The sequence below is a fragment of the Cnephaeus nilssonii genome, assembly GCF_951640355.1.
Source record: "Cnephaeus nilssonii genome assembly, chromosome: 12".
NCBI classification, from domain to species: Eukaryota; Metazoa; Chordata; class Mammalia; order Chiroptera; family Vespertilionidae; genus Cnephaeus; species Cnephaeus nilssonii.
The window spans coordinates 51,425,041-51,451,596 of NC_137083.1; the positions used below are offsets into that span (position 1 = coordinate 51,425,041).

The window sequence follows — 26,556 nt, forward strand, 5'->3', positions numbered from 1 at the left end:
AGACACACAGAGAGAGAGACAGAGAGAGAGAAAAGGAGAAGGAGGAGAAAGAAGTGGATATTATGAGGAAGAAGAAAAGAAGGGAAGAACAACCACAGCCCCAGAGCTCTGAGACTGGATCTTACTGAACCATCTGGTGTGTGGTACCTTCTGAAAGCAGCAGTCAAGGCCTCAAGAGCCTGATAAGAAAGGCAAAGATGCAGGCACAGCCACTGCTGCACAACAGACAGACAAGGTGAGTGAACCAGGAGCTGAAGGGTTCAAGTGGCCGGCAGATGCTCTTGCCCCAGTGGGCAACCATTTGGGGCTCCAGAGAGAGGGGCAGGGGACAGAGAAAAACTGCTGTTTCTGCCTCAGGAATTCTTCGGGTATCCCCAAACGGTTACCATTCTCCCCTTCCATCTCCCACCTCCCTGGTGACATCGGAATACAGAAGGCAGAAAATTCTCGTTTCTGAGCACCTCACATGCCAGAGGAGGGACGTTTTATTCTCCCAGGAGGCCCTGGATTTTATAAATATGTCCCCTTCCAGCTGTTTGCAGAGTATTTTATTGACAAGGTTCTGGTCAGGAGGGTTGTGGAGCCCCAGGAACGGCTCTGCCAGTGGCCTTGTGGAGGAGGGGCAGAGGTCACGGTCCTTCCCTTGTGCCATACTGAAGGAATGCTGGATAAGGTCTGGGTCCTGCAGGCAAGGGAGGCAGAAGCCAGAGAGGCTGGCGAAGAAGGGCAGGCTTTGTGGGTCCCTGGGGCATGGTGCACATGGAAAAACTGGGTGGGAAAATGGAGGTGGAGTGAGGGCCAACTGTGGCCTCCACAAAGCGCTTTGCACACCTGAGTTCACACGATGATAGCTATGAAAATACCTTGACGCAGGGTCAAGGATCATTTACTTCTCCAGGTCAGGCCTACCTGGTTCTTCAAAGCCAATGGGGGGAAATGAGAAATGTGCAAGGAAAGAAATGCTTTGATGGTAACACGGAATGGGTTGGGTAATGTGGCCCCTGTCTCTGTGCTGGGACGGCAGCCAGGCAGGAGCCACCTGGGGTGGACTGGACACACCTACTTCCTTTGCTTGTACCACTTCTTTGTTATCCTGGCTCAGAGGAGGAGGTGATTATAGCCCTGGGGCCCCAGGCAGTGGTGGCTTATGCAAGGCCAGGCTGCAGCTGGAGGGACTGGGTGTGCCTGACCCCACTGGCCTGTGCATGACGGGCATCTGTGACAGGGGTCTGCTCGTGTGTGTGCACGCATGCAAGTAGTCTTTAAAGGGCCGCTCTCTTTTTAACATGCTTTCACTCCTCTCCTTTCTTCTGCTGAGGTTTGTCTTCTGCTGGGGTTTGTTGCTTGCCTAACTCCTTCCTGATGGAGCTGTGAAGTCAACTGTGGGGGACTGTCATGAAGTTCCTCCCAGAGATGCCAGCCCTGCCACCCCTCTACCCCCACTGACTACATTGGCCAGTGGCTAGCTTGGGTTCTGGCTCAATTGAGGGCCACTCTGTTCACCTCCATCAGCTTTCTCATTGCCGTGAGTGTCCCCACTAGGCAGCTGGGCCCTTTAGGGATAAGGAGTACAGGTAAAACGTCCAGTTTCGCTTCACTGCTCTGCCATGGGATTAGCTGATGGTTTCTGACGTGTTTCCCTGACATGATTGTGAAAAGATAGTAGCAGCATCCTCATGAAAGTACATGGGCCACTAACATTTTACTCATGGAGGGAGCTGTTATGGGGATATACTTGCCGTCCCCTGGTTCATCTCTCTATGCTCGTGCTCTCTCTACTTCATGAGTGGGGGGGGGGGGATGGGGGGTAATGGGGGAATAAGGACACATATGTAACACCTTAATCAATACAGATATAAAAAAAAAAAAGAGGTAAGGGAGGGAGACAGATAGATCAAAGCCTGTGGCTACATGGAGGTGACCTTTGGCCCAGTCCTTTGAGATGCTCTCCTGTCCCGGGTCAGAGAGCATGACCCCTAAATGGATGACTAGTATCTATTTCCAAGACTCAGACCTGGCCCCTCCTCTCCCTAGGTCTGGAGAGGACACCTTCCAATTGTTCTTTCTTATCCTCGGCAGAAGTCTCTGCCTCTTCATCTTTTCTCTTCATCACCTCCATGGGTGAACTTGGTGGGCAAGGCGGAGAGAGCTGCAAGGCCCCCCACAGCCTCTGTCCCAGACCCTCTGGGCCTTAGGTCAGTGATCACTCCCTGTCCCTGGGTCCCAGGCCAGGGAGGAGAGGGACTCGGGACAGGAGGGTGGTAGGGTGGAGTGGCTGCAACCAGCCACAGGTGCCTTTCTGAAGACCAATTAATCTTTTAAAGGCAGAAGTCATTGTCTCTGTGTGGGCTGGGGATTGACAAACACCTTCCCCCCTCCCAGGATACACACACACTTCCCTGCTACCTTTCCTGGTTCCCTTGTCGCCCTCTGGGCCTCTCTCTTGTACACTGACCCTCCTTTGCCTTTGGGGCCTAGGCAAGGAAATCCATCCACTAAATAGCTTGCAATTTCCTTGGCACAGATCATTCTCCATAAACACAATTCAACATATACTGCATGCTAGGTACTCTGATAGGGAACAAGGATACAATGTGGTTTCCACTCTGCCTCTGAGGATCTGCCAGTGGGGGAGATGGGCAGGTAAAGTGGCGATGCTAAGGCAGGGCTATTCTGTACACAGAGCAGGGAGCACAGAGGAGGCTGGCACTAGCCCTGGTTGGGTGAGGATGGTTGGGTGCAGAAGAAAGAAAAGGGAGAACATGACATTTGAGCTGTGCTTCAAGGGATGAGCTGGAGTTTATACATCAGATACCTCCTGGGAGGTATCTTTCTAAACCAGGCCGGGACGGTGTGGTTACAGAACGCTGTGCGGGGAAACACCATAGGCCCTATTTCCCTCTACTCACTCCAACAGTAAACCAGGAGCTAGAGTTCAACAGTTTCTTTGGGAGCCAGTGGAGGGTGCGGGCTGTGAGATGATTGATACAGAAACCCACCGTATGTAGGTGGTAACAGTCTGAGGTGGGATCTGCTCTGGTCCTCAGGGGAGATTTGCCCATGGGAGGGGAAGCTGGGCATTGAAAGGGCTCCAAGACCCCAAAACAGTAGCAGAAGAGAGGACTGAGGGAGCAAGAACAGAGGCTATTACTGTGCACCTGCCATGGGGCCAGGTGCCTCCCACACCTGTCTCATCTAATTCTCACCACCAGCTGTTGCTATTCTACTTTTCCAGACAGGCACCTGGGGCCAAGAGCAGGTGAGGGCCCAGCATAAGGTCAAGTGACCATGACTGTGCTCATTTTGTAGACAGAAAACTGAGGCTCAGACAAGTAGCTAATTTACCCCAGACCTCTCAACTAGCAATTAATAGTTTGACTTTGAACCCAAATAGATATGTCCTCCAGGCCTTGGCTCCTTCCATGATAAGATTCTGAGACCCTGAGACAAGACAGCTCTAAAGTCTTGACCAGAAAGTTATTTCAAATACTCCCTCCCAAGCCAAGTTAAAAAGGCAAATGACTTACATTCATATGACACTCTGCGGCATATAAAGTCTTCTCGCATCCCTTATCTTTTTTGTTGCTGTTAATTCTCCCCTGAAGATATTTTTCCATTGATTTTTAGAGAGAGAGTGGAAGGGAGGGAGGAGAGAGAGAGAGGGCCATCAGTTGGTTGCCTCCCACACAGGCCCCAACTGAGGATCAAACCTGCAACCCAGGGACTTGCCCTTGACTGGGAATCGAATGCGCTACCCGTATGGGCCAAATGCTCTAACCACTGAACAACAGTGGCCAGGGCTCATGTCCCTCATCTTTAATGCTAACAACAACCCTGTGGAGTCAATAGTGCAGAGTGACTGTCCTCAGTTCACGAATGAGGAAGCTGATTCTCAGACTGTGTGATTGAAATAGAGGATCTCATCAGTGCAGGGCAGGATAACAACCCCTGCTTCTGGGCTCCTGGAGAGACCTGTCCCACACAATCACTCTCTTCCCCTGCCTGTATGGACAGATAGGCAAAACCAGACCTCCAGACCCGGAAAGTGGGGGACTACCTTCTACACCATGTCTTTAGCAAAAGACAACACAGAGGGTGGCTCTCAGAGACACCTCAGTGCCATGCTGGCTCACGGGCACTTGCATACCTCTAACAGTTTTAATACATGTCTGTCACCCTTGACGATGGCACACAGAACCCACACTGGCACCTTCCATGTGGATGGCAGTGGGCAGCCCTGTGCTCTGGAGCCTCTCAGCACTGATCTGCTCCTGAGGGTATTAGGCTGAGCCCTGATGCTGCCTGATGCTGGACTTCCCTGTAGCTTGGGGACACATCTCGGTCAGCTGTTGTTGTTGGGAACTTTAGGCAGGCTGGGAGAAGGGGAAGGAGTTCAGGAGGGGGCCGGGCCTGAGAACTGGCCCCAGGACCAGGCATGGCATGCGCTAAGGTGCTGATTCCTCGGGGCCAGTAAGCAGATCCCTATCAGGAGATCACAGGGTGCGCTATCGAATGCCTGACATTTACACTCCCACCTACCTGCACAGGGCTCCACACACCCAGGGCACCCGTGTCTGGAAAGCCTATGCCATAGGGCCTGGGCAGAATAGTACCTAGTACTTTCTATCTCTCCTAGTACTGGTTCCTGGTAGTGGCTGACCAGGGACCTGCAGCTCCTGTTGCCTAGGGAAATTCCGAACTGCCCATAGCTATCTGGAGAAAGTCCTGCTTGGCTTCAGTCCCTGCCTTGTACCCAGCTGGGACACCGCCTCCTGGTCCCCTGGCTCCTGGCCTCTCCACCCTCCTCAGCTCCTACCACGCCCTGCTTAGGTATCTGCCACAGAATCTGCCCAGCCCCTTGTACCCCAGCCTTGTGTTGCCTCGCAGTCCTGGGGGGTGGGGGTGGGATGGGGGGGGGTGCTCCCTCCCTGAGGCTGCTCTGTCCAGGTGCAAAGCCACAAGCCTGGCTGTGGGGAAAGAAGGCCCAGAACTGCTTCCCAGGTCTGCCTCTCAGGTGTCAGCCTCCTTCTCTGTCCTGCTCCTGCATGCCTTCCCCTGCCTCGCAGACCCTGATGGCTCCCCTGCAGTGTGCCCTGCCTGCAATTGGCAATTGCCCTGTTTTTAGACTGCTTGTGTTAAATAAATAGAATTTGAAAGGGTTTTTATCACCATTCTGTTGCACTTTCCCCGACTTTGGTGTGGGGAGAGGAAAAGACTAGATGGGGGAAGACTGCTGATAAAATGCTGCCTCGCAGGGCTGCTGGCATAGCTGTGGTGTCCAGTGGGAACACATGCTTTTGGAACAGGGTCTTGCTTTCGTCTTGGGGAGGCCTCCAGGCTGAATCCAATCATCCCTGCAAGGGTGGGGGGGGGAGGGGAGGGGTGAACCTGGCTAATGGGTAGGGTGCTCCTTTCCATGCTGCACCCCCCACACCCAACACTTACATGCCCATCTGTGCCCTTGGGCACATTCTGCAAGAGCTAAGGGCCCAGAAGGATCTATGCCTGTGAATTAAAAAGTCTAGGGACTCTTAGACAATGCCAGAACACAGACATATATGCACACACATCTCCCTGTTCTAAAACATTGCTATGACCCACTGATTCATTTCACATAAAATATACCGTGCAGTAACATATGTTAAAAATGCACACATGCATACCTGGGAAGGTGGGAACTGGCTGCAGGGTGCCCTTGGTCATGGCCTCTGCTCTGTCCTGTGCCCTGTTTCTAGCTCAGCTCCTCAGCTATCTTTCTCTCCACTGTCCCCAGATCTTATCAAAAAGCATGGAGGAGAACCTGAAAAGCCTCCAGCTCCTCAGTCAGTGGGCACCGAGGAGTTGCCTGAGGATGGGGAGCCTGATGCAGCAGAGTTCCGCCGCTGCTGCCTGTAGAACTTGGAGTGCCCTGTTGCCCATTGACACTGCTCCAGTCCTGGCCCCTGCTCCTATTCTCTTGAGCAGCCCCTTGCTGGAACATGTCCTGCCACCAAGTGCCAGCTCCCTCTCTATCTGTACCAGGGAATAGTAACCCCCACATCTGAGACAAAGGAGGTGGCATCCCCTAGGCCAACTGGAAAGAGGCCTAAGGTCCCAGTTGACTCCAGCCCTTAAAGTCCTGGGCAGCCAAGGGGATCTTGAGTCAGTTCTCCAACCCTTCAGCCCTGTGTTCTGCTGGGGCCATGAAGGCAGATCAGCACAGCCTCTGAGAAGCCCTCTGACCCCCTACCCCTTTCTAGGAGAAAGGACAGTCCTCTGAGCCCCACTTGCATGTGTGGAGTCATACTGCAGTACCGAACAGTAATAGCACCCATTCCTAAGTGTGGACTCAAGGATCTAGGGGCAGGCCAGGAACTTGCTCCTTGGCCCACCAACCAAGACTGGTACCGGTGTCCATTTTTAACTCTAAACTCCCTGGAAGCCCTTTGTGGTGGTGGCTGTGTCCCTTATGCCCTGTGACATTTCCATGTCTTACTGGCAACCACACAACTCAGGGAAAGGAGTGCCTGGGGGCAGAGAAGCAGGAGGGCAGCGCGGAGGGACACTGCCCGCAAGGCCCCTCTCCCTGTAGCTTGTGTTCTGCTGGGGCCATGAAGGCAGATCAGCACAGCCTCTGAGAAGCTCTCACCCAGCAGCCACTGCCCAGCCTCACTCCAGGCCGAGGGCTTGTGTGTCTGCTCCGGAACCACTGCAAGCCCCAGAATCGGTGGAAGACCACTTCTCAGTTTACAAAACTTTTCTTAAATTTAGAAGAATTGGAGTAACTTCCTTGCTATCCTCTTTGGCTTAAATCTGTCTTTGGATTTGAATGCTTGACCCCAGGAAAGAGGAGCAGGAGTGCCAGATTCCTGGTCTTTCCAGTTTAGAAAAGGCTCTGGGCAGGTAGGCATACCGGAGCCAAGGCCTGCCTGTCCCTATTTTCCCCCTTGGTTTTGTGTCACATGAGTTGCTGGAGAGTTTCAGATGATTATCTAATTTTTAAATATTGTATACATTTTAAGAAAATTGTATATACAGCCAAATAAAAACCTGCATTAACAATTGGAAAAACAAAACAAAAAAAAAGCATGGCGGGCCTGAAGCTGCTAGGCAGTGCAGGGGACAACCATGGAGAGGCTGTAGGAAATGAGGATGAGGGCAAAGGGCGGGAGTATAGTTCCCACCCGGGATGAGGAAAGGGGGCCAGGGACTAAGGTCACATTTGGGGGAAAAGGGCATGAGAGTTTTGCAACAGTTTAGACCTCCTGGCCTGTGGCAGCTTAAGTGCCTGTGTGTACACAGGGGTCACTGTGACTTGCAGTCCTCAGCATCACAAGGTGTTTGAGCTGAAAAGGAGTGTGGAGACTTTCTCTCACCAGCTGCCATCCAGGTGGCCACAGGCCCAGGAGCTCCGGTCACCATCCCCCCGAGGCCCTGGGCAGTACAGTGACCCATGTGTTTGTGCATATGTGCCTGCAGGTGTGTGTGCACATGTGTCACACTCTCTGCTGATCTGACATTGCTCCTGTGCAGGCTTTATGAGCTGGCACACAGGCTTGTGAACCCCGTGACTAGAACAAACTCCAGCCCTAGCCAGTTTGGCTCAGTGTATAGAGCTTCGGTCTGCGGACTTAAGGGTCCTGGGTTCGATTCCGGTCAAGGGCACATGCCTGGGTTGCAGGCTTGATCCCCAGGAGGCAGCCAATCAATGATTCCCTCTCATCATTGATGTTTCTATCTCTCTCTTCCTCTCCCTTCCTCTCTGAAATCAATAAAAAAAAAAATCATTAGAACAAATTCCAGGTTGAGTGAGCAGTGGCTGTGACCTCACTGTCCCGAGCGGCTCTGTCATCACAGCCCCTTGGCCTGCCCGGCCTGCCCTCTCTTGACAGCAGAGCTAAAGGACACCCTCAAAGAGGGTGTGGGGAGCAGGAATGGGGTGACGCAGTAAGCTGCACAAGGAAACAAAGAGGCAGAGAGGAGAGAAAAGACAAAGAAACCAGGGTTCCACAGAGAGACCACTCAGAGCCCTGGACACAGACACACACACCCACTATATCACACACACACACACACACACACACACACACCCCAAATCACACACCACAACCACACACACAGCATCCATCACACCACACACACACACACACACACACACACATACACACACACACCATATCACACATCATAACCACACACCCCATATCACACATCATAACCATCACACATCACACGCCCCATGAACACACACACCATAGCACACACCACAATCACACACACAGCATCCATCACACACCACACACCCCATTTATACACACACACTTCACACGCACACACACCCCACATCATACACCGCAACCACACCTGCATGCACAGAAATCCCACATGTGCCAGCTCAGAGACTAAGACCAGGGGAGCAGATACAATTACAGAGACAGAGGCCTGGGCAAGAAAGAAACAGAGAAACAGAAAGACTTAGAACAAATGAAAAGAGGGATAAAACCAGAACAAAATATATGAATACACTTTTTTGCCCTGAATCAGTGTTTCTCAATGGAGAGTGATTTTTCCCTCCAGGGGACAACAGTCAATGTCTAAAGACATTCTTGATTGTCACCCCTGAGCCAAGGGAATGCTCCTGTCACCCAGTGAATGGCAGCTAAACATCCTACAATGTTGGCAGCCCCCACACTACAGAGCCTTCTGTTCCAAGGTATCAATAGTGTCCAGGTTGAGAAACGGTGCCCCAAATGCAGGACTCAGTAGGCAACTTCTCAGCCCCAATCCGGCTGTGCCCCAGCCCTGTTTGTACCAACACACGCACATACATGTCATCTCTCTGACCCCCTTCAGCCCCTGCGGGTGTGGCCCTCAGAGGAGGCCGGTCAGACTCTGGTTGACCCTTCCCCCAGGCTCCTTCATTGAATCCTGAGGACCTAACTTTTGCTTAGAGTTCAAGCTCAGCCTGAGGCAGGAAGAACCTGTTTCAGACCCAGTCAACATTGACCCTGCAGTCCTCCCTCCCCCATGGGCCCTGACCTCTTCATTCCTCTAAACCTAGGTCGGAGATTGACTGCCATGAGGTCAGGGCAGACTGGATGACAGCCACCACAAGTCGTATGCTCATCTCTATAGGTGGGACCATCAAGAGGGACAGTGACTTGCCCGGAGTCATAAAGGTTTTCTTAAATTTTGAGTCTGGGCAAGGGGACTTGGAGAGGGGGTGATGGCAAGTCTCACCAGATGAGGCTAGCAACTGTGACCATCCCATCCTCCCCCTCAGTCCCTGCACCTACAGCCTCCTGTGTTTGGACACTCGAGTCTGGGACTCTGGGTTGCAGAACCAACTGAGTTTTCCCTTTTGGGAGGTGCTGCCCAGCATGGCCTTGGCGAGGGCCAGGTTAGCCTACCATACTCCTCAGAGTGGGCCACACTCCAGTACAGCTCCCTGTCCCCTCGGAGTCCATAATCCCGGGAGGGTACAGGGAATGTGGCTTTAAGATGTGAGAGGACCCATGTAGGTAATGTCACCCACCCGGTGGCCCACCTTTGCCCACCGTCCAAACATATAATGTTGGGTCCAAGAGGTGAGAGGACACTGTTGGTAGAAGCCAGTATCTTGTAAACTGCCCCCTCCCCTCCAGCCCTCCACACCAGTTTTCAGTCTGTTTGCAATTCCCCATTTGTCCTGGTGACCCATACATGGCAGCACCAGGTGGCGGAGGAAAAGGAAGTCTGGGATGACTGATTCCTCCTGTAGCCTTCCTCCCCCGTATGCAAACACGGCATTGCCTTGCCCTCTCCCCCGACAGGGACTGCACTGGGGGCTTTGGCTGGAGCCCAGCAGGACAGAGAAGGGGGGTGGGTCACCAGGCAGACAAACACAGGCTTAATGGGCACAAAGGTCCTGGGTTCAAGGTTTGGGTTCTAGCACCTTCCCCCCGCCCAGCCCGAACCCACTGACCCTGGATGGGTGGGGAAGGCAGCTAATTGAACGGCACTGTTTGCTCAGGGCGCTCTGGCCTGGCCCTGGGCCAACGGCAGGAGCCTTGCTTCCCTTTCATTTTGAGAGTGACCTTCCTCTACCCGCCCACAGAGATACCCCGCCCTGCACCTAAGCTGTGCTTCTCCCCATACATCCCCTTTCTCTCTGCCTCTCTCTCTCTCTCTCTCTCTCTCTCTCTCTCTCTCTCTCTCTCTCTGAATCAGGCATACGTAGAAAAAAAAATTTAAGCTGGTGGGTGGCCCCCACACACCTGGGACTCTGAGTACCCAGGTGCCAGGCCAGTGGGTCTCTGGCTCGCTGTGGGACTTTGCATACGCCACGGCCTCTGTTTATTCCCACCATAAAAAATGAAGTAACCGATCTTTACAATGGCTCCCGGCTCGCACATGACAGAGTTCTGTGTGTGGGACCAGGATGGGCTGTGCTCTCTGCAATCCTCCATCACTGTGTCTGCAGCTCCCTTTCCCTCCTGGAACTCAGTAGGAGTGAGGGTGTGTGGTAGGGTAGAGAGATTTGTCCTTTGTATCAAGCCAGTGGGTCTGAATCTGGCCTCGGTCACTGAATGGCCGTGTGGCCCTGGGTGATCTACTTTGCCACTTTGAGCTTTGCTTTCCCCCCATTGGTATAATGCAGGTAATAAACATCCCTCATAGGTATGACAAAAGCCTACCTGGGACCACTTAGCTAGGGGCTTAGCAGGCAATAGCGAGCAGGTGAATAAACACTGTGTCCGCTGGAGGTTGGCAGAGAAAGAATTTGCAATACTTGGGCACACTTACACTAAAAAACGTTCTTTGTTGTTTATCTGAAATTCAACTTGAACTGGCATCCTGTATTTTATTTGGCACCCATTACATATATGTCATGTTGGGGAGGGTCTTGAGGTCCAGAGTGGGGGCTGCAAACTCTGTGCAGGGGCCAGGTCCAGCCACAACTCCATGTTGTGTCTGAGCTCATGAACTCAGAATGGATTTTATATCTTAAAGGGGCTGGAAAAAAAAAGAAGAAGAAAAAGAATGTGCATCAGAGACTGTATGCTGGGGCTTGGAAGTCTAAAATATTTGCCTTTACTCTCTTGGCCCCTTACAGGAGTAGTTTGCTGACCCCCAGTAGGCGAGGAGACTAAGAGTTCAAACCACTGTATACCTATTCTAGGCTGGTGGGAGATTAAATTGGAAGAGTCAAGAAAAGCTAAGTCCCCAGCATGGACGCACAGGAAAGGGTGGGGGGAAGCTGAAGGACAGGGCCTGTGAGAAAGGTGGGCTCACTCCCTCGCTCACTTAAGGGGCCCTCAACCCCCAAAGGCCTGCCTGACCCCTCCCTCCTCCCTCACTGCCTGAGTCTCTCAGCCTAGTTTGACCCTCCCAAACCTTTCTATAAAAGGTGAGCAGGTGTCCCAAAGTCCAAGGGAGATCTCTCCAGTCTCTAAGAAGGGCTCCCTTCCCTGGACTGGCCTGGGGGGAGGGAGCCAGACCAAGGTGAAGGAGTTTACGCAAGGCCCCAGGTGGCAGGCAGGGCTGCTGGCCTGTCTCTTTAAATCTCAGGTAATTTGGGAGGAGGGAGGGAGTTTGCGCTTTGAGGAGCTCCTGCCTGAGGAGCCCAATGAGGGAGTCCCAGCTCTGCCAAGAGTAACAAACTCAGAGCCCTCTGCAGTCTGGCTGGGGCGCCTCCCCGAGACTCCTGTGCGGGCCAGGGAGGTAGGAGATGGGGCCTCTGCAGGGAGAGGGCAGACCGGCCCTTGGGGAGACCAATGTGGCCCCAAGGCGGAGTTCAGTCGGGGTCTGGTCTCTGCCTCAGCCCTACAAGGAGCCTGTCCTACAGGACATGGGGTTGCCACTGCCCAAGAAGACAGGCCCCATTCTCTGCCTGTGGAGAAAGTTCTGCAGATGGTTCCAGAGACAGGAGTCCTGGGCTCAGAGCCGAGATGAGCAGAACCTGCTGCAGCAGAAGAGGTAAGCCTCCACCTGCTGCTGCCACCCCCCCACCCCCTGCCAAGGTGTCCCTCACCTCCTTCCCCTTTCCTCAACCACCCTCCCCCTCCTCCTTCTCCGTCTTTGTTTGGCACCTCTTCTGGACAGACTGTACTCCACGCCTGGCCCCTTGGGAGCATTTTGTCTCAAGAGTCTTGGCCTGCGGGGCCCCAGGGCTCCAGGTGGAAGAGGAGGGCTGGCGTGCACACAGGTCTCACTATCTGTAAGATCCCAGTCAGTTATGCAGCTTCTTGGGAGTGCAGCTGATGCTTAAACGATGTGGGGGTTAGGGGAGCTGAAGGGTGCAGCCAAAAAGCCATGAATAACTGATGTCAGCCCTCCACATACAAGGATTCTCAACCACCAATTGACCGTTGAGTGGGTTTCAGCTGCCAGGGTCAATTGAGCTGTGCTTATCAATTGAATGAAAAAAAAAATCCATTGGGAAAAAATCTGATTATAGATGGATCCTCATAGTTCAAACCCACGGTGTTCAAGGGTCCACTGTACTTTCCTAATGGCCAGGCAACTTGCTGGGTCTTGGAGAGATTGTGACATCCACTAGAGGTGTGCCGGTGGGTCAGAGCAATGCCTCATACCTCTACTCCCTGCCCCTTGAACAGTCTCTCAGGCAGATACATATAGCACACATATGTAGGCATGTGGGAATGAATGAATGAGAGGATCTGCAGACCCTAGGAACCCCCCAAAAAGCCAAAATGTGATCATGGTTATCATTCCTGTGCATTAACTGCATCAGCCATTGATGGGAGAGTCTGAAGATGAACAGCTGGGACCTAGCCTAGAATCCATGATTCTCTATTGGGGGAGAGGGTGCTGGAAACTGGATAAAATATACTTAGGACCCATGCTCACCCACTCCCTCATCCAGATTGTGGCATTTGAGAGGCTCTAGAGTTGGAGCCCTAAAGAAATTTTACTTGTTGCTTCCAGCCTCTGAAAATGTCCCCACCCATCATCCCTGGCAGTTTAGAGTTGGGAGCAGGGGACATGGAGGAAGCTTGAAGCCATCCCAGTGTATAGTCTCCTTCCAAAGACTCCTGGATCACCCCACCCAGGCAGTAGCATGCCTGAAGGAAATCCTCCTGTTGGGGTTTCCCTGGGCTCCGAAGAAGGCAGATAATATGTCTATTCATAGGGGAAAGCATAAACTTTTTGTGTCCATATGCCAATGGAGGGGCTTGCCTGAGCCTGACTAGGAGGGAGAAGGCTAAGAGGTCACATAGAGCCCCTGTGAGTTTTCTTCTTTAGCTCAAGGATTCTGCGCCCCTTTTTTCCCCAGTTTTGGCTTCCCATCTCTCACATCAACCGCCCACCTCTGTCCCCCAGGCCTGGGAGAGTTGGGGCTGAGCACATGTTTGGCTGATGACATCTTGAGGCAACAGAATGGTGTTGTTGTTGCAGACGAGGCCATCACTGGTCCCACTCATCCCCTTCCCACTCTTAGGACCCCAGGGCTGGGAGCCAGACACAGAGCGCAGAAAGGCCTGGGGTTTGGGAAGGAGTGGCGGAAGTTCCCTGTGCGCCCAAGCGAGGCGCAGACAGAGTCTCTGAAGGACCACAGCCTGCCTGCGCGTGGGCTGCTTCCACCTGTCCTCTCTGTTCTATTTCTTCTTAAGACCATCTGGGGGCCTCCTCCTGTGTCTCAGACTACAAAGGTCTGATGTCACCACTTTGAGGGGTTCCCCTCCATTCCTGATCTCCCTGCCCCATTCTACAGATCCTTGGCCCTCTTCTTCCCAACCAGGAGCCAGGAGTTTTATTGACTGTCCTCTGGGTGGCCCTGAAATAACCAGGAAGGGGAGAGGATGAGGCAGTGCAGTCACCTAGCCTAAGGGGAGATGCAGGTAATTAGATAAATACCAGACATCCATGGACACGAGGACAATTTAGTCAGGTCAGGGGGTGCACTGATGGAAGAAAGTAGCCAAAAATGTTACCAGCACCCATCTTATCTCAGAGTCCCCGATCTCACTATGGGAGGGAGGGCTTTATCCCCTGTGAAGGAGGCAGGCCCAGAGAAAGCAAGCAGTGACCTTAGGGATTTGTGCCCAGGGCTCAGAGGGGACTGGGGGGATTCCACAGGGTGTAGCACCATCCATTGAGGAGGGAGGGCTTTCTGGTCTCTCCAGGATGATGGGGAACCCGGCATTCTTCTCAGTGGGCTTTTTTAAAAATATTTTTATTGATTTCAGAGAGGAAGGAAGAGGGAGTGTGATAGAAACATCAATGATGAGAGAGAATCACTGATTGGCTGCCTCCTGCACGTCCCTCACTGGAGATCGAGCCTGCAACCCGGGCATGTGTCCTGACCGGAAATTGAACTGTGAGCTCCTGGTTCTTAGGTCAACGCTCAACCACTGAACTGCACCAGCTGGGCACGGTGGACTTTTCTTGTATCTCAGTCATGCAGCCCACTCTGGGTGAATCCCTGTCATTGCCATCCAAGCTGAACTCTCCCCTTTCTCCTGAACTCTCTCTCCCTGGGCCTTAAGTTGACTTTCCTGATGTTCAGTGCCCTTAACATTCATTGAGCAGAAACTACTCTGCTATATTTTTAGAAAATGAACATGGCTCCTTCCCTGCTCTCTGGGAGCTCAGATTCTCATGGGTGAAATACATCAATATGCATCTACTTGTCAATGCTTGGTGAGCTTCTAAAAAGGGTGTGGACAGTGCCATGGAGCATAGAGGAGGACGCTGTGGTGTCTGATTTCAGCTGGTGTGGGGTGTGCTGGGCAGCCTCCAGAGGCTGTCTAACCTAACCCTTACACCTGGCCCCCTTGCTGGCACAGTCTCCCTCCCACTAGTTTTCGGGAAGGCAATGAACACTGAAGGTTCTTCTCTGTTTAGATAGTCACCTGTAAATATATGTGAACTGACGTGTCCATGAAAAGCAAGCCCTGGGACTTCCCAGCAGCATTTCCGGACTCCCTGCCTCAGTAAACACACGCACATGCGTCCTCGCAGGCACTCGGGGCTACTGACATGCTTGATGGAGTTCTGGCAGATAGAAAGGTGGCCCGACTCCAAGTCTGGAAACAGCCACTTTCCTGGAAGCTTTGAACCTCATTCCGTTGTCAGGAACTTGACCTAGAGGGAGGTGACCCATGAGTGGTCAGTGTGTGTCTACTCCCCATATGTGGCTGCAGTTTCCTTCATCTGTGGTCACTGCTCTGGGCTGCCCCCCTCCCCCGGGAAGAGTCATAAAACTTGAAGAACCACATAATTTAGTGGTGAGCGCCTAAGGCTAGGTTCTTGGTGAAGCATTCTGCCTTTAACTCTGTGTGATCTTCCAGCCATGATTTGGCTCTGCTGCCTCAGTTTCCTTTACTGAAAAGTGAGAGCATTGTTCAGACTGTGTGGCAGGGCTGTAAGGAGCAAGAGGGATCATAAGCGAGACGCTGCTTTGGAAGCTGAAAAGCACATTTGACATATGGAATTATTGTGATAAAATCCACACAGTAAAAGAGCACCTCCCGTGATGGCAGGAACTTAGAGGGGCTGTCAATTTCCTCCTGTCAGAACCATATTCATTCTGGAACTGAACTCTGAGCCACCGTGTTGTCTGTGCCCTGCCCTTCCCAAATGACAGCCTCCCGTGCCTCCTGTGAGAGGGTTCTTGTGGCAAAACCAGTGAAACCCAGGCAGGTCCATAAAGTCCCTTGTGCCTCTTCTAATCCCATTTCAAATGCTGATTAACACTGAGAATGGGGACAGAGAAATGACAAATAGGGCGCTCGTCCCAGCTCTGCCTCTGACTTGTTAGGACAAGTCACCTCAGACTCCAGGCCTCTTTCTCCATCTGTTGAATGAACAGATTAAACTAGTTTTCTAGGGACTACCCTGCTCTAAAATCCTGATCTGAATTCTCCTGCAGATGCTCTTGATCCTGCCTTGTTTCCCAGCATCCCAATACAAAACTCCACCTGTGCAGCCTGCGTACACACGAGCATGCACACACACACAGGTAGACACATACACACATGTTCAAGAATGAAGGGGAAGAGCACAAGTGGTGGGAACTAGGAGAAGTGGCAGATTCTCATTTGGTGGCTGGAGGGAACCCCGAGGGAGAGATCTGTGATTTGTTTATGAAGAATGTGCTAGGTTGTATGCCAGAGACCTTGTAATAGGGTTTGCACCAGTCTAATGTAGAACTATTTATCCATTTGATAAATAACTGTCCCACAAAATAAAACATTCTAAGTCCTGCAGATACCTTTCATATGGTCATAATTGCAGATTTTCTCTATAATTTTTTGTTGCTACTTAATCAGTGGCAATGAACACTGAAGGTTCTTCTCTGTTTAGAGAAGGTTCTTCACCTTTTTGTTTAATGATGTGTGAGAAAACATGTATGCATAGGCCATTTCTCATCCTTTTGAATGTGAAGCATTCTCTTTAAAAGATGGCTTATGAATAATTATACCTCTAAGTTGGGGTTTCTCTACACTGGCACTGTTGACATGACGGGCAGGAAAATACTTTATTATGGTAAGCTGCTTATATAAGATGCTTAACAACATTCCATCCTCCAACCACCAAAAGAAAATAGTACCTCCTTCCCCAGTTGCATCAATCAAAAATGTCTCCAGACATTGCCAGGTTCCTTGGGGAGGGATCGGGGGATCACCCCTGTTTGAGAACCCTTGCTCTAAATTACTGTTTGTAACTAGGGGATTCCAGTAGTATTGTGAAGTATTCTGCTAAACAAAGTGACATTTTCCCCTGGAAGGGAGAGAGTATAATCTAACCATTCAAATGGGAAGATACTTCCGTATCTCCTCCTCTTCCTGCCCTGGGGATGTGTCTGGCAGCTATCTGGTAAAGATGTGTAGAGTTTGCTCCAGATCTAAACTTCTGGGCTGGATTGCTATTAAAGAAATGACCAGTGTTTCAGGCATAAGAATCTTTGGATGGGTCTGCTTTTGCGTCTTTTTTATGGGATCCAAGGATAGTCAGGTGTTTTGGGGGACCCCCTTCCTGTCAAGAATGTGAGCAAGGGCTTTCTCTGCTGTCCCCTGGTGGTCCTGTGATGCTATTGCAAGTAACGGCTTTGCCTGATTCCCTCAGAACCATTGACAGGCTGACAGGCTTTTTGCCGGATTCTAGAGTTTGCCAACCAGAGGAAGCCAGTTCTCTACAAACCCTGCTGGGTTGGGTTCTAAGCCGGTTCTTCACGCAGAGTGTGGTCTGACTGTGCTTGCCAGATAAGTCCAGGACAATGAGTTAAATTGCAATTTCAGATAATATGTTGTTCATATAAGTTTGTCACAAATATTGCATGGGACAAACTTACATTAAAAATTATTTGTTGTGTGTCTAAAATTCAAATTGAACTGAGCATCGCATATTTTTACATGGTAGACCTGGCAAGCCTGTGTCGGACAGTCACTCTTTGACTTTCCCAGGCCCAGTAGGACCGTCAGCAGAGGCAAGGAAATGAACACAGAGGATGTTTATGGAGGTTTTTTACTGGCTTCAGAGATGTGTAGGGAGCAAAAGAAATATATATATTTGGGCCTACCACTAACTAGCCTCCCCATACATACCCTAAAAGGTAGGGAGCTATGATAAAGCTGGAACTTGGGTAAGAAGAGCACTGGGACCCAGCTCTAGCTTTGCTGTTAACTTTCTACACATTTAGTCAAAGCCAGACACAAAACTAGAAGCTAATTGGAGGATGCCAGGGAAAGAATACAGAGATGAGAAAGTGACTGGTAACTGTCTTCAAGACCCCTAGTACAGAGGAAGAGATAGATACTAATTATAACACACATGCTAAGTGGAGGTAAGGCCTGAAGAGAGTGAAAACCTTCCTGGGAGACCATTTGGTGCCTGCATAGTGCTGACTCTAGTATATCTATAGAGGAGGGGTTTGGCCAAATTGTTGAGAAGGTAGTGGATGTGGTGAAGGAGAGTATAGCAAACTTGTTTTGCAACTGTTTGCATACCGAGAATACTATTTATTTATTTATTTTGCTTAGATTATATGTTAGCATAAAGTTGGCATGGGGATGGCCAATCCTATATAATAAAGAGGTAATATGCAAATTGACCCTCATGCCCTCACACAGGATGGCCACCCCCATGTGGTCAAAGATGGCCACCACAAGAGGGCTTGCAGGGGAGGATAGTTGTGAGCGACCAGGCCAGTAGGGGAGGGCAGTTGAGAGGGACCAGGCCTGCAAGAGAGGGCAGTTGGGGGCAACCAGGCCTGCAGGGGAGGGCAGTTGGGGTTACCAGGTTGGCAGGGGAGAGCAGTTGGGGGGACCAGGTCTGCAGGGGAGGGCAGTTGGGGGTGAACAGGCCTTCAGGGGAGCAGTTAGGTGTTGATCAGGCTGGCAGGGGAGTGGTTTGGGGGTGATCAGGCTGGCAGGCAGGCGAGCAGTTGGGAGCCAGCAGTCCCAGATTATAAGAGGGATGTCCAACTGCCAGTTTAGGCCTGATCCCTGTAGAGAGGGTGCAGGCTGGGCTGAGGGACACCCCCCCGCCCCAAATTCAGTGCATGAATTTCATACACTGGGCCTCTAGTAAAGATAATAAGAAGGGACAGTGAGGTCAAACCATCTTTTAGCACTGCTCCTTATTCACTCATTCTACAGAGAGTGGGGATGGCTACTGTAGGCTGGGCACTTATTCTAGCAACATGGAAGAGACAATTATCAGGGTCGGGGGTACATGTCAGGTGAGAGCAGGGCATGGCACAGGTGGTGAGCCCAAAATGCTGGGTAGATGTAAGTGGAAGGAAAAGAGCATGGAAAATTGTTGCCTAGAAACTGTAAAGGGTCCCTTCTCCTTGGGCATTTAAAGACCTATTGAACTTTTGTAAGCTGTGATTGCATTTGCCATTTAAAGAGAGTATCTTGGCAGTATCAAAAAAGATAAACTGGGGGTAAATGGGGTGTGGGGAGACTAGTTAGGAGAGTACTTTGCTAATCTTGGGCTAGAGAATGAGGACATAAATTAATGAAGAGCAGACAGGATGAGTTGGTGGAGATTGAATGAGATGATGAATTGGCAGGGCCAGGGAGCTGCCTATGTGGCATGAGGGGGCTGAGGCTAGCCTTCTGGGAGATGTGTCTGGGGCTCATTCCTCCTCTCCCATTGCTCTCCTACCCCCAGCACTGGAGTGGGTTTCCTGCCACCACCAGGTGTGTGAGCACCTTTCTGGCTCTCTTTGTCACATAATTGGCCATCTCTGAATAAACATGGTTATTTCATTTGCTTCCATTGAAAGACCCCATGGCTCTGGGCCGAGAGAGAAATTGAATGAAAGGGGTCCCAAGTGTCTTAGTTGAAGTAAGTTTTAATAAAAAAATTTTTTAAAAAGATGTTTTTGAGTTAATTGTAGGAATTAAATTCAAGAGAGGATTTGAGGAGTCAGAGATGATTTTTGCTTAAAACAAGTGAGAAATAGATAGGAAGTAGGAAGAGACTATAATCTGACTTAGGGGCCAGGAAAATAAAAAGGCTACACTATTCCTTTTGGGTTGAGCCCTAAAGATGCTGGTACAGGGAGGGAAGAGCCAGGATCAAAGGGCTTCGCTGAGAAGGTCCAGAAAGCAGAGCACTATGCAACAGGAGAAAACCTGCTAACCTCTGTGTGTTTACTTCCTCCACAAACAAGAGGGAGGAATGCCTTGTATTCCTTGTCCTTGAAAACAAGGCTTATCATGGAGGGTCATCTCAGGACACTCAGTGAGGGCTGAATCAGGGTTGTTTCAGAAGTCAATAGTTCAGGAGGTGAGCGAGTGCCTAAGTAGAGCTCCTCCCCTCCATGTCTGCTATGCACACACATTCTGGTGCCCGCAACCTAGCAGGGGTCGGGGTGGTGGTGGGGGTGGATGTAGAAACCAGTCACTGATTTGTGGGATAACTAACTGATCAGGGGAAAAAAAAAAAAGAGATCAGGCAACTCTGCACTCCAGAGGCCTCACTTCCCTGCATCAGGAACTTTGGGGTTCATTGCCACGGAGGTCCATGTGTTTATATACAATCAAGCAAAGTCCTCATCTATCTATCACGCCACCACTGGGCATGTTCACTGTTGATACCTTTCTGATCCCATTCCCTTGTAGGATCTTGGAGAGTCCTTTCCTTCTAGCTGCCAAAGAGAATGATGTCCAGACTCTCAACAAGCTGCTCAAGTATCAGGCCTGTGAGGTGCACCAAAGAGGTAAGAAAGGAACAGAGCCCTCAGCACCCCGCTCTTTCTAGGTCAGCTGCGTGTGAGTGGCTCCCCAGGATAGCCCAGGACCTTCTGTTGTGGGCCCCTAAGTCACTATTGTTCCCATTCCACTGCCCTTAGAAGCCCCATGCCTCTTCTTTCTGTTCAGGAGCCATGGGGGAGACAGCGCTGCACATAGCGGCCCTCTATGACAACCTGGAGGCCGCCATGGTGCTGATGGAGGCTGCCCCAGAACTGGTTTTGGAACCCATGACATCTGAGCTGTATGAGGGTGAGGAACCAGGGGCCAGGGATGGAGGGAAGGGGAGACCTGTTGGATATTTCAAGTCAGACTCTGTGATGGATAATTTGGGGAAACCAAAGAGGGAACCTGAGCCCCACTACTCTCTATTCCTTTTTCCATTTCCCTTCTGCCTTGTCATCCTCATGGCATGGTATTAGACCACCAACTCCCAAAAATGGAGAGAGCTAGAGAATGGGGAAAAGGGGGCAACAGCTGGATACCCTGGGAACCTTGCCTGACCCAAGGCTCCCTGTCTCTACCCCCCAGGCTGCCCTAGTACAGGATCATGTGTAGATATGGTATAGAACCTGGGAAACAGGAAGGGAGTGGGAGAGGAGTGGCTGGGACAATGATCAGGCCCATCCTTATCTACACATGACCCTACACAATCCTGGGGACAGACCCCATGACTGAGGGCTCTCTCTGAACCAGGTCAGACTGCACTGCATGTGGCCATCATGAACCAGAATGTGAACTTGGTACGAGCCCTGCTCGCCCACGGGGCCAGCGTCTCTGCCAGAGCTACAGGCACAGCTTTCCACCTCAGCCCCCACAACCATATCTACTTTGGTGAGAACCAGAGCCAGGGGAGGATGGGATGAGGAGAGCTCTGTGCCTGAGGGGTGGTGGTGGACTGGGGTTAGCCCTTATAGGGCTTAAGGCCAGAGCCCATTCTCCCTGGGCCTCTGCACCATCCCTGCCTCTGGTTCTGCTGACAAGTGTCCCCAAGTCCAGAGCTGAGCTGTGTGAAGGAACAGGCAGTCACTGGGGAGGTGCCCATCCCAGCCTGCACTCATGCCATGGAGCCCTCTGTCTCCCCAGGGGAGCACCCTTTGTCCTTTGCTGCCTGCGTGGGCAGTGAGGAGATCGTGCGTCTGCTCATTGAACATGGAGCTAACATCCGGGCCCAGGACTCTCTGGGTAAGCACTGGAGTGTGGAAAGGATCTGGGGAACAGGAAGGGGATGGGAGAGTAGGGTCTGGGACAATGGTCAGGCCCACTGTGGGGTGGGCATGGGGACCGTCGGGGACTAGGGGCCAGTAGCCACATGATACTGGTGTCCTCCCCAGGAAACACAGTGTTGCACATCCTCGTCTTGCAGCCCAACAAGACCTTTGCCTGCCAGATGTACAACCTGCTGCTGTCCTATGATGGGCGTGGGGACCACCTGCAGTCCCTGGACCTTGTGCCCAATCACCAGGGTCTCACCCCCTTCAAGCTGGCTGGAGTGGAGGGCAACACTGTGGTGAGGGACACCCTCCAACCCCATGGTGTCCTTCTAATGACCCCATTCTATACCTCTAGCCCTTTGAGGAAATAGATGTAAACATTCATTCTTGCTACCTAGCTCCCATTTTCAGGTTGGAATTGTTTGCTCAGCCCATCTCCCTTGTTCCTGATCCTTTCTTGCCCACTATCTCTTTTCTGAGTGTTGGAAGCTATAGTCTAGATCCCACGCTATGGTGGTTTGTAATGCCCACCTCCACCCACACTTCCAGTCTACAGGCAGCAGTCCTCTAGATTCTCACCTCTTCCCAAGTTCTAGAGGGAGTAAAGCAATCTAGGGGGTCAGAAAGCAATCCAGGGGTCAGCATAAACATGGGTCTTTCTGCCCCAAAGGCTGTGATCATTGACTGAAGAGCAGCCATCCTTTCCAGGGATGCTGTTCTCCTGGACCTGCTCCTCACTCCCACTCTGTGACCCTCCCCTTTACCAGTTCCTCTTGACTCTGTGTCTCCTCTCCCCCAGATGTTCAATCATCTGATGCAGAAGTGGAAGCACAGCCAGGGGACATTTGGGTTGACAACCTATACCCTCTATGATCTCACAGAGATCGATTCCTCGGGAGATGAGCCATCACTGCTGGAACTTATTGTCACCACCAAGAAGCGGGAGGTAATAAGAGTTCAGGTCAGAGAGCTGCTGGGGAGGGACATCAGAATCTCAGAGCCACTTGTTCTGTTCTATTCCTGCTGCAGGCTCGCCAGATCCTGGACCAGACACCAGTGAAGGAGCTGGTGAGCCTCAAGTGGAAGAGATACGGGCGGCCCTACTTTTGCCTGCTGGGTGCCTTGTATGTGCTCTATATCATCTGCTTCACCATGTGCTGCATCTACCGCCCCCTGAAGCCCAGGACTGATAACCGCACACAGCCCAGGGACAACACCCTCCTGCAGCAGAAGCTCCTTCAGGTGGCACACTAGAAGCAACTGAGTTTCTGGGCAGGATCCATTCTCTCCCCTTTCTCAGACTTGTTATCACTTGTCCTATAACTCACACTTTTCTCCTCACCCATGTCTCAAACACATAGACACAAACTCAAAATACACACATGCAGAAACACACATACACTCAGAGTGGAGTTGGAGCTAGTCAAACAGGTTAAAAAGAATGAAGCACTGGCTCACTTGGTTGGACATCATCCCTGTGCACTGAAAGGTTGCCAGTTCAATTCCTGGTCAGTGAACATGCCCAAATTGATGGTTTGCTCTCAAATCGATGTTTCTCTCTCTCTCACCCTTCCTTTCTCTAAAAGTCAATTTAAAAAAATATATTTTTTAAAGGAAAAATCAAACAAGGGACTTTGACTTCTGACCAGGAGTAGGCAGGGCAGATGCATGAAAACCCTGAGTACTGACCATGTTTCTCTCCTCAGGAGGCCTATGTAACCCCCCAGGATGCTATCCGTTTGGTGGGGGAACTGATAACTGTCATTGGAGCTGTGTTCATTCTGATTGTAGAGGTATGGTGTGGACTCGGTCTGGGGTGGGACTGTCTGATCCAAGGTTCTAGCCTGAGCCCTGGCCAATAAGTGCCTTTGTGTTTCTCTAGATTCCAGACATCTTCAGGGTGGGGGTCACTCAATTCTTTGGACATACCATCCTTGGGGGGCCATTCCATGTCCTCATGTGAGTCTCCTTCCTCACTCCCATCCCTTCCCTCACTAGGGCTCCAGTTTTACCTCCTGGATTCCTGACCCCTACAGAACCTTAACCCCACAGAGCCCTCATAAGTGATGTGTGTGACCCTGTGTATTGAGCTTGCAAAGACTGAATCTGAGTGTGTGGGTCCTGTCTCAGTCACACTCTTGCACTTGGGTTCCCAGGATAATCCCACTCATCACATCTCTGCTCTCCCCCCAGCATCACCTATGCCTTCATGGTGCTGGTGACCATGGTGATGAGGCTCACCAACACCAGTGGGGAGGTGGTGCCCATGTCCTTCGCCCTGGTGCTGGGGTGGTGCAATGTCATGTACTTCGCCCGAGGATTCCAGATGCTGGGCCCCTTCACCATCATGATCCAGAAGGTTTGTGTCTACCTTCACGCTTCCTAGAAAAAGGTCCTAGGGAAGAGGCTGCAAACATTTCTGTCAAGAGCAAGATAATAGATAATATCTCGGGCACTGTGAGCCACATTATGGTTTCTGTTGTATATTCTTTTCCTCCCCCCCCCCCAAATCTTTAAAAATATAAAAACTATTCTTAGCTCAAGGGCCATACTAAAATAGGCCAAACAGATCTGGCCTACAACCATAGTCTGCCAGTCCTGTCTTATAGGGTGGAGCTATGAGAATTTTCAGTTAGATCCTGTTCGAGCATGGGAGGAGCAGTGGCTCAAGTGACAGGTGTGATGTTCTCCCTTCCCTCTCTAGATGATTTTTGGTGACTTGATGAGATTCTGCTGGCTGATGGCTGTGGTCATCCTGGGCTTTACCTCAGGTAAATCATCTGTTCAGAAGGGGAACATGGGAGGGGGAGATTGGAGGATTTTCGAGAACACAGAACTGCTGGGATAAACTTGGGGAAAGGTAGGAGGCAGTGGAGGTAAGTGGGGCCATGGTGTCTGAGGATGGGACATCCTTCGGAGATGAGGGAAAACTGGGAGGGTTCGGGAGAGTTGGCTCTTGGGATCAGGAGGATAAGCCATATGGAAAATATGGCAATCTATGAACCCAAAGTATGGAGTGATGAAGGGCTGGGATGGTGCTATGGAGATGAGGGAAATGGGCAGAGAAGAGCTGGATGAGTTTGGTCATGTCCATGGTTACTCTAACCATGGTAACTCTCACCCCCCTTGGGTGGAGCAGCCTTCTATATCATCTTCCAGACAGAGAACCCCGATGAGCTGGGCCATTTCTACAATTACCCCATGGCACTGTTCAGCACCTTTGAGATGTTCCTCACCATCATCGATGGCCCTGCCAACTATGACGTGGATCTGCCCTTCATGTACAGCATCACCTATGCTGCCTTTGCCATCATTGCAACACTGCTCATGCTCAACCTCCTTATTGCCATGATGGGCGACACTCACTGGAGGGTGGCTCATGAGCGGGATGAGCTCTGGAGAGCTCAGGTGAGTCCCCTAGTGGCTGGGAGGGTTAGTGCCAAGTAATTCCTTCACAAAGACCAGGCCAAATTCAGATAGAAGCAGGATATTTTGACCCCACATGTTTGGGTAGTTTTTGCACAGTACACAGAATAATGCAGTGTATAGTAGAACTAGATTAGCAATACCATTGAGCAATACTGAAATAACTGGAAAGAATTCCTCACAGTTTGCTCAAAAATTAAAACATGCATTTTCTAAAACAATAAAAATTAAAGAATAAAGCTAATAGTGGCTAAAATGGCATTCTGCAAATTTTGCTACTGAATAAAAACTGGAGTATTCCATCCTTTTGGCAGTATTTCAGTCTTCAAAATTTGACCCAGGAAAATTTGACATGTTAAAAATAATGCCACAAAAACCCCCTTGTAGTAGCAGAAAATATCTTCAGAGCATCATGATGGGGACAAGAGGCCATTAAATGAATCAAATCATCACTTTAAAATTTATGCAAAAAATAATTTATCTCAACAAAAATAATTTCCACAAAATAAAAATGGAAATCCTGAAAATTGGATAGCATTTAATGGTGCTGTGTAGAAAATAGAGTTTATAAGAAAAATGAAGTGGCTAAATGAGGTTTTCTCAGGAAAATATTTTTTTCCAGGCAAATGTACTGATATTAGATGTCTCAGTAGGATGTTTGCATTCATAAATGGCCTATATGTCTATAGGGTCAAAATATCCTGTATCCTTGCTTTGCTCACCTTCCCATTATTCTTGGAGCAAAGTTACCAACCCCTTGCAACATCGGCATGGTGCCAGGTCACTAGGCATAGAACTGTGAGGCTCATGTCCCATTGACAAAGCTGACATCACTATCCTCAGCTTAAGAGTGCTGTTTGTCTTCTAGGAAACCAGAGTTCCTGAGTTTCCTAGCTGCTGCTTAACTGTCATCCCTCTGCCTAGCATCTTCCCTTATCCCTACACTTCATCTCAGTCTACACCCAGCCTCTTCCTACTTCCCCTGCCCCCACATGCAGGTTGTGGCCACCACCGTGATGCTGGAGCGGAAGTTGCCTCGCTGCCTGTGGCCTCGCTCGGGGATCTTTGGGGGAGATTACGGGCTGGGAGACCGCTGGTTCCTCCGGTGAGTGACAGTGAGGGGCTTGGCATTCTTGTGATCTCAGGGGTCCTGTGCCCTTGCTAGTCCCCATGGCCTAGCTGCTAAGGGGCTGGGACCACCTGCCACACCAGCAGCAGACAAGGAAAAGGCCCATCATGGTGGGGTGGGATGTGCACAGGAGACCAGCAGATCTAGCCCGTGGCCCTTGGCCACCTCTCAAGTCATCCGTCCTTCCCAGGGTGGAAGACAAGCAGGACTTCTACCAGCAGCGAGCCCGGCACTATGCACGGGCCTTCTACAACCGGGGATCCGATGACTTGGACAAGGATTCAGAAAAACTCCAACCACGTCACTCCTCTGGCCCCAACTTGTCCCTTCCTACCCCCTCGGTGTCTCGAAGCACTTCCCGCAGCAGCACCAACTGGGAGAAACTTCGGCAAGGGACCCTGAAGACAGAATTGATGGGGGCGGTCAACAGGGGTCTGGAAGAGGAGGGCTTTGAATATCAGATCTGAGCATGTGTTCTTGCTTAGGTTCCTAGCAGTTGCTTTCATGTTCCTGGGAACATTGCAAAACCAAAAATACCTAGAGGTCTAACCTCCCAGGTCAAGGGGGAAAGGAGTAGAATAGTTGGGAATCCCTGTGC

At 50.9% G+C, this 26,556-nt stretch overlaps 1 protein-coding gene across 1 annotated transcript; it reads left to right on the forward strand.

The window, feature by feature from the left end:
• Nucleotides 1-11,612: 11,612 nt before the first annotated feature.
• TRPV6 (transient receptor potential cation channel subfamily V member 6) lies at nt 11,613-26,526 on the forward strand. The gene is made up of 15 exons (XM_079785781.1): nt 11,613-11,937; nt 20,061-20,158; nt 20,319-20,441; nt 20,886-21,023; nt 21,276-21,374; nt 21,524-21,699; nt 22,203-22,349; nt 22,433-22,645; nt 23,110-23,196; nt 23,286-23,362; nt 23,597-23,762; nt 24,108-24,174; nt 24,543-24,811; nt 25,828-25,934; nt 26,149-26,526. The coding sequence occupies exons 1-15, from the start codon at nt 11,690-11,692 to the stop codon at nt 26,423-26,425; spliced, it is 2,292 nt and encodes a 763-aa protein (XP_079641907.1). The 5' UTR covers nt 11,613-11,689; the 3' UTR covers nt 26,426-26,526.
• Nucleotides 26,527-26,556: the final 30 nt, after the last annotated feature.

Coding starts and splice junctions, on each gene's coding strand:
- TRPV6 (XM_079785781.1), top strand. CDS start 11,690: ATGGGGCCTCTGCAGGGAGAGGGCAGACCGGCCCTTGGGGAGACCAAT. Junction 11,938..20,060: donor AACCTGCTGCAGCAGAAGAG/GTAAGCCTCCAC, acceptor ATTCCCTTGTAG/GATCTTGGAGAGTCCTTTCC. Junction 24,812..25,827: donor ATGAGCTCTGGAGAGCTCAG/GTGAGTCCCCTA, acceptor CCCCACATGCAG/GTTGTGGCCACCACCGTGAT.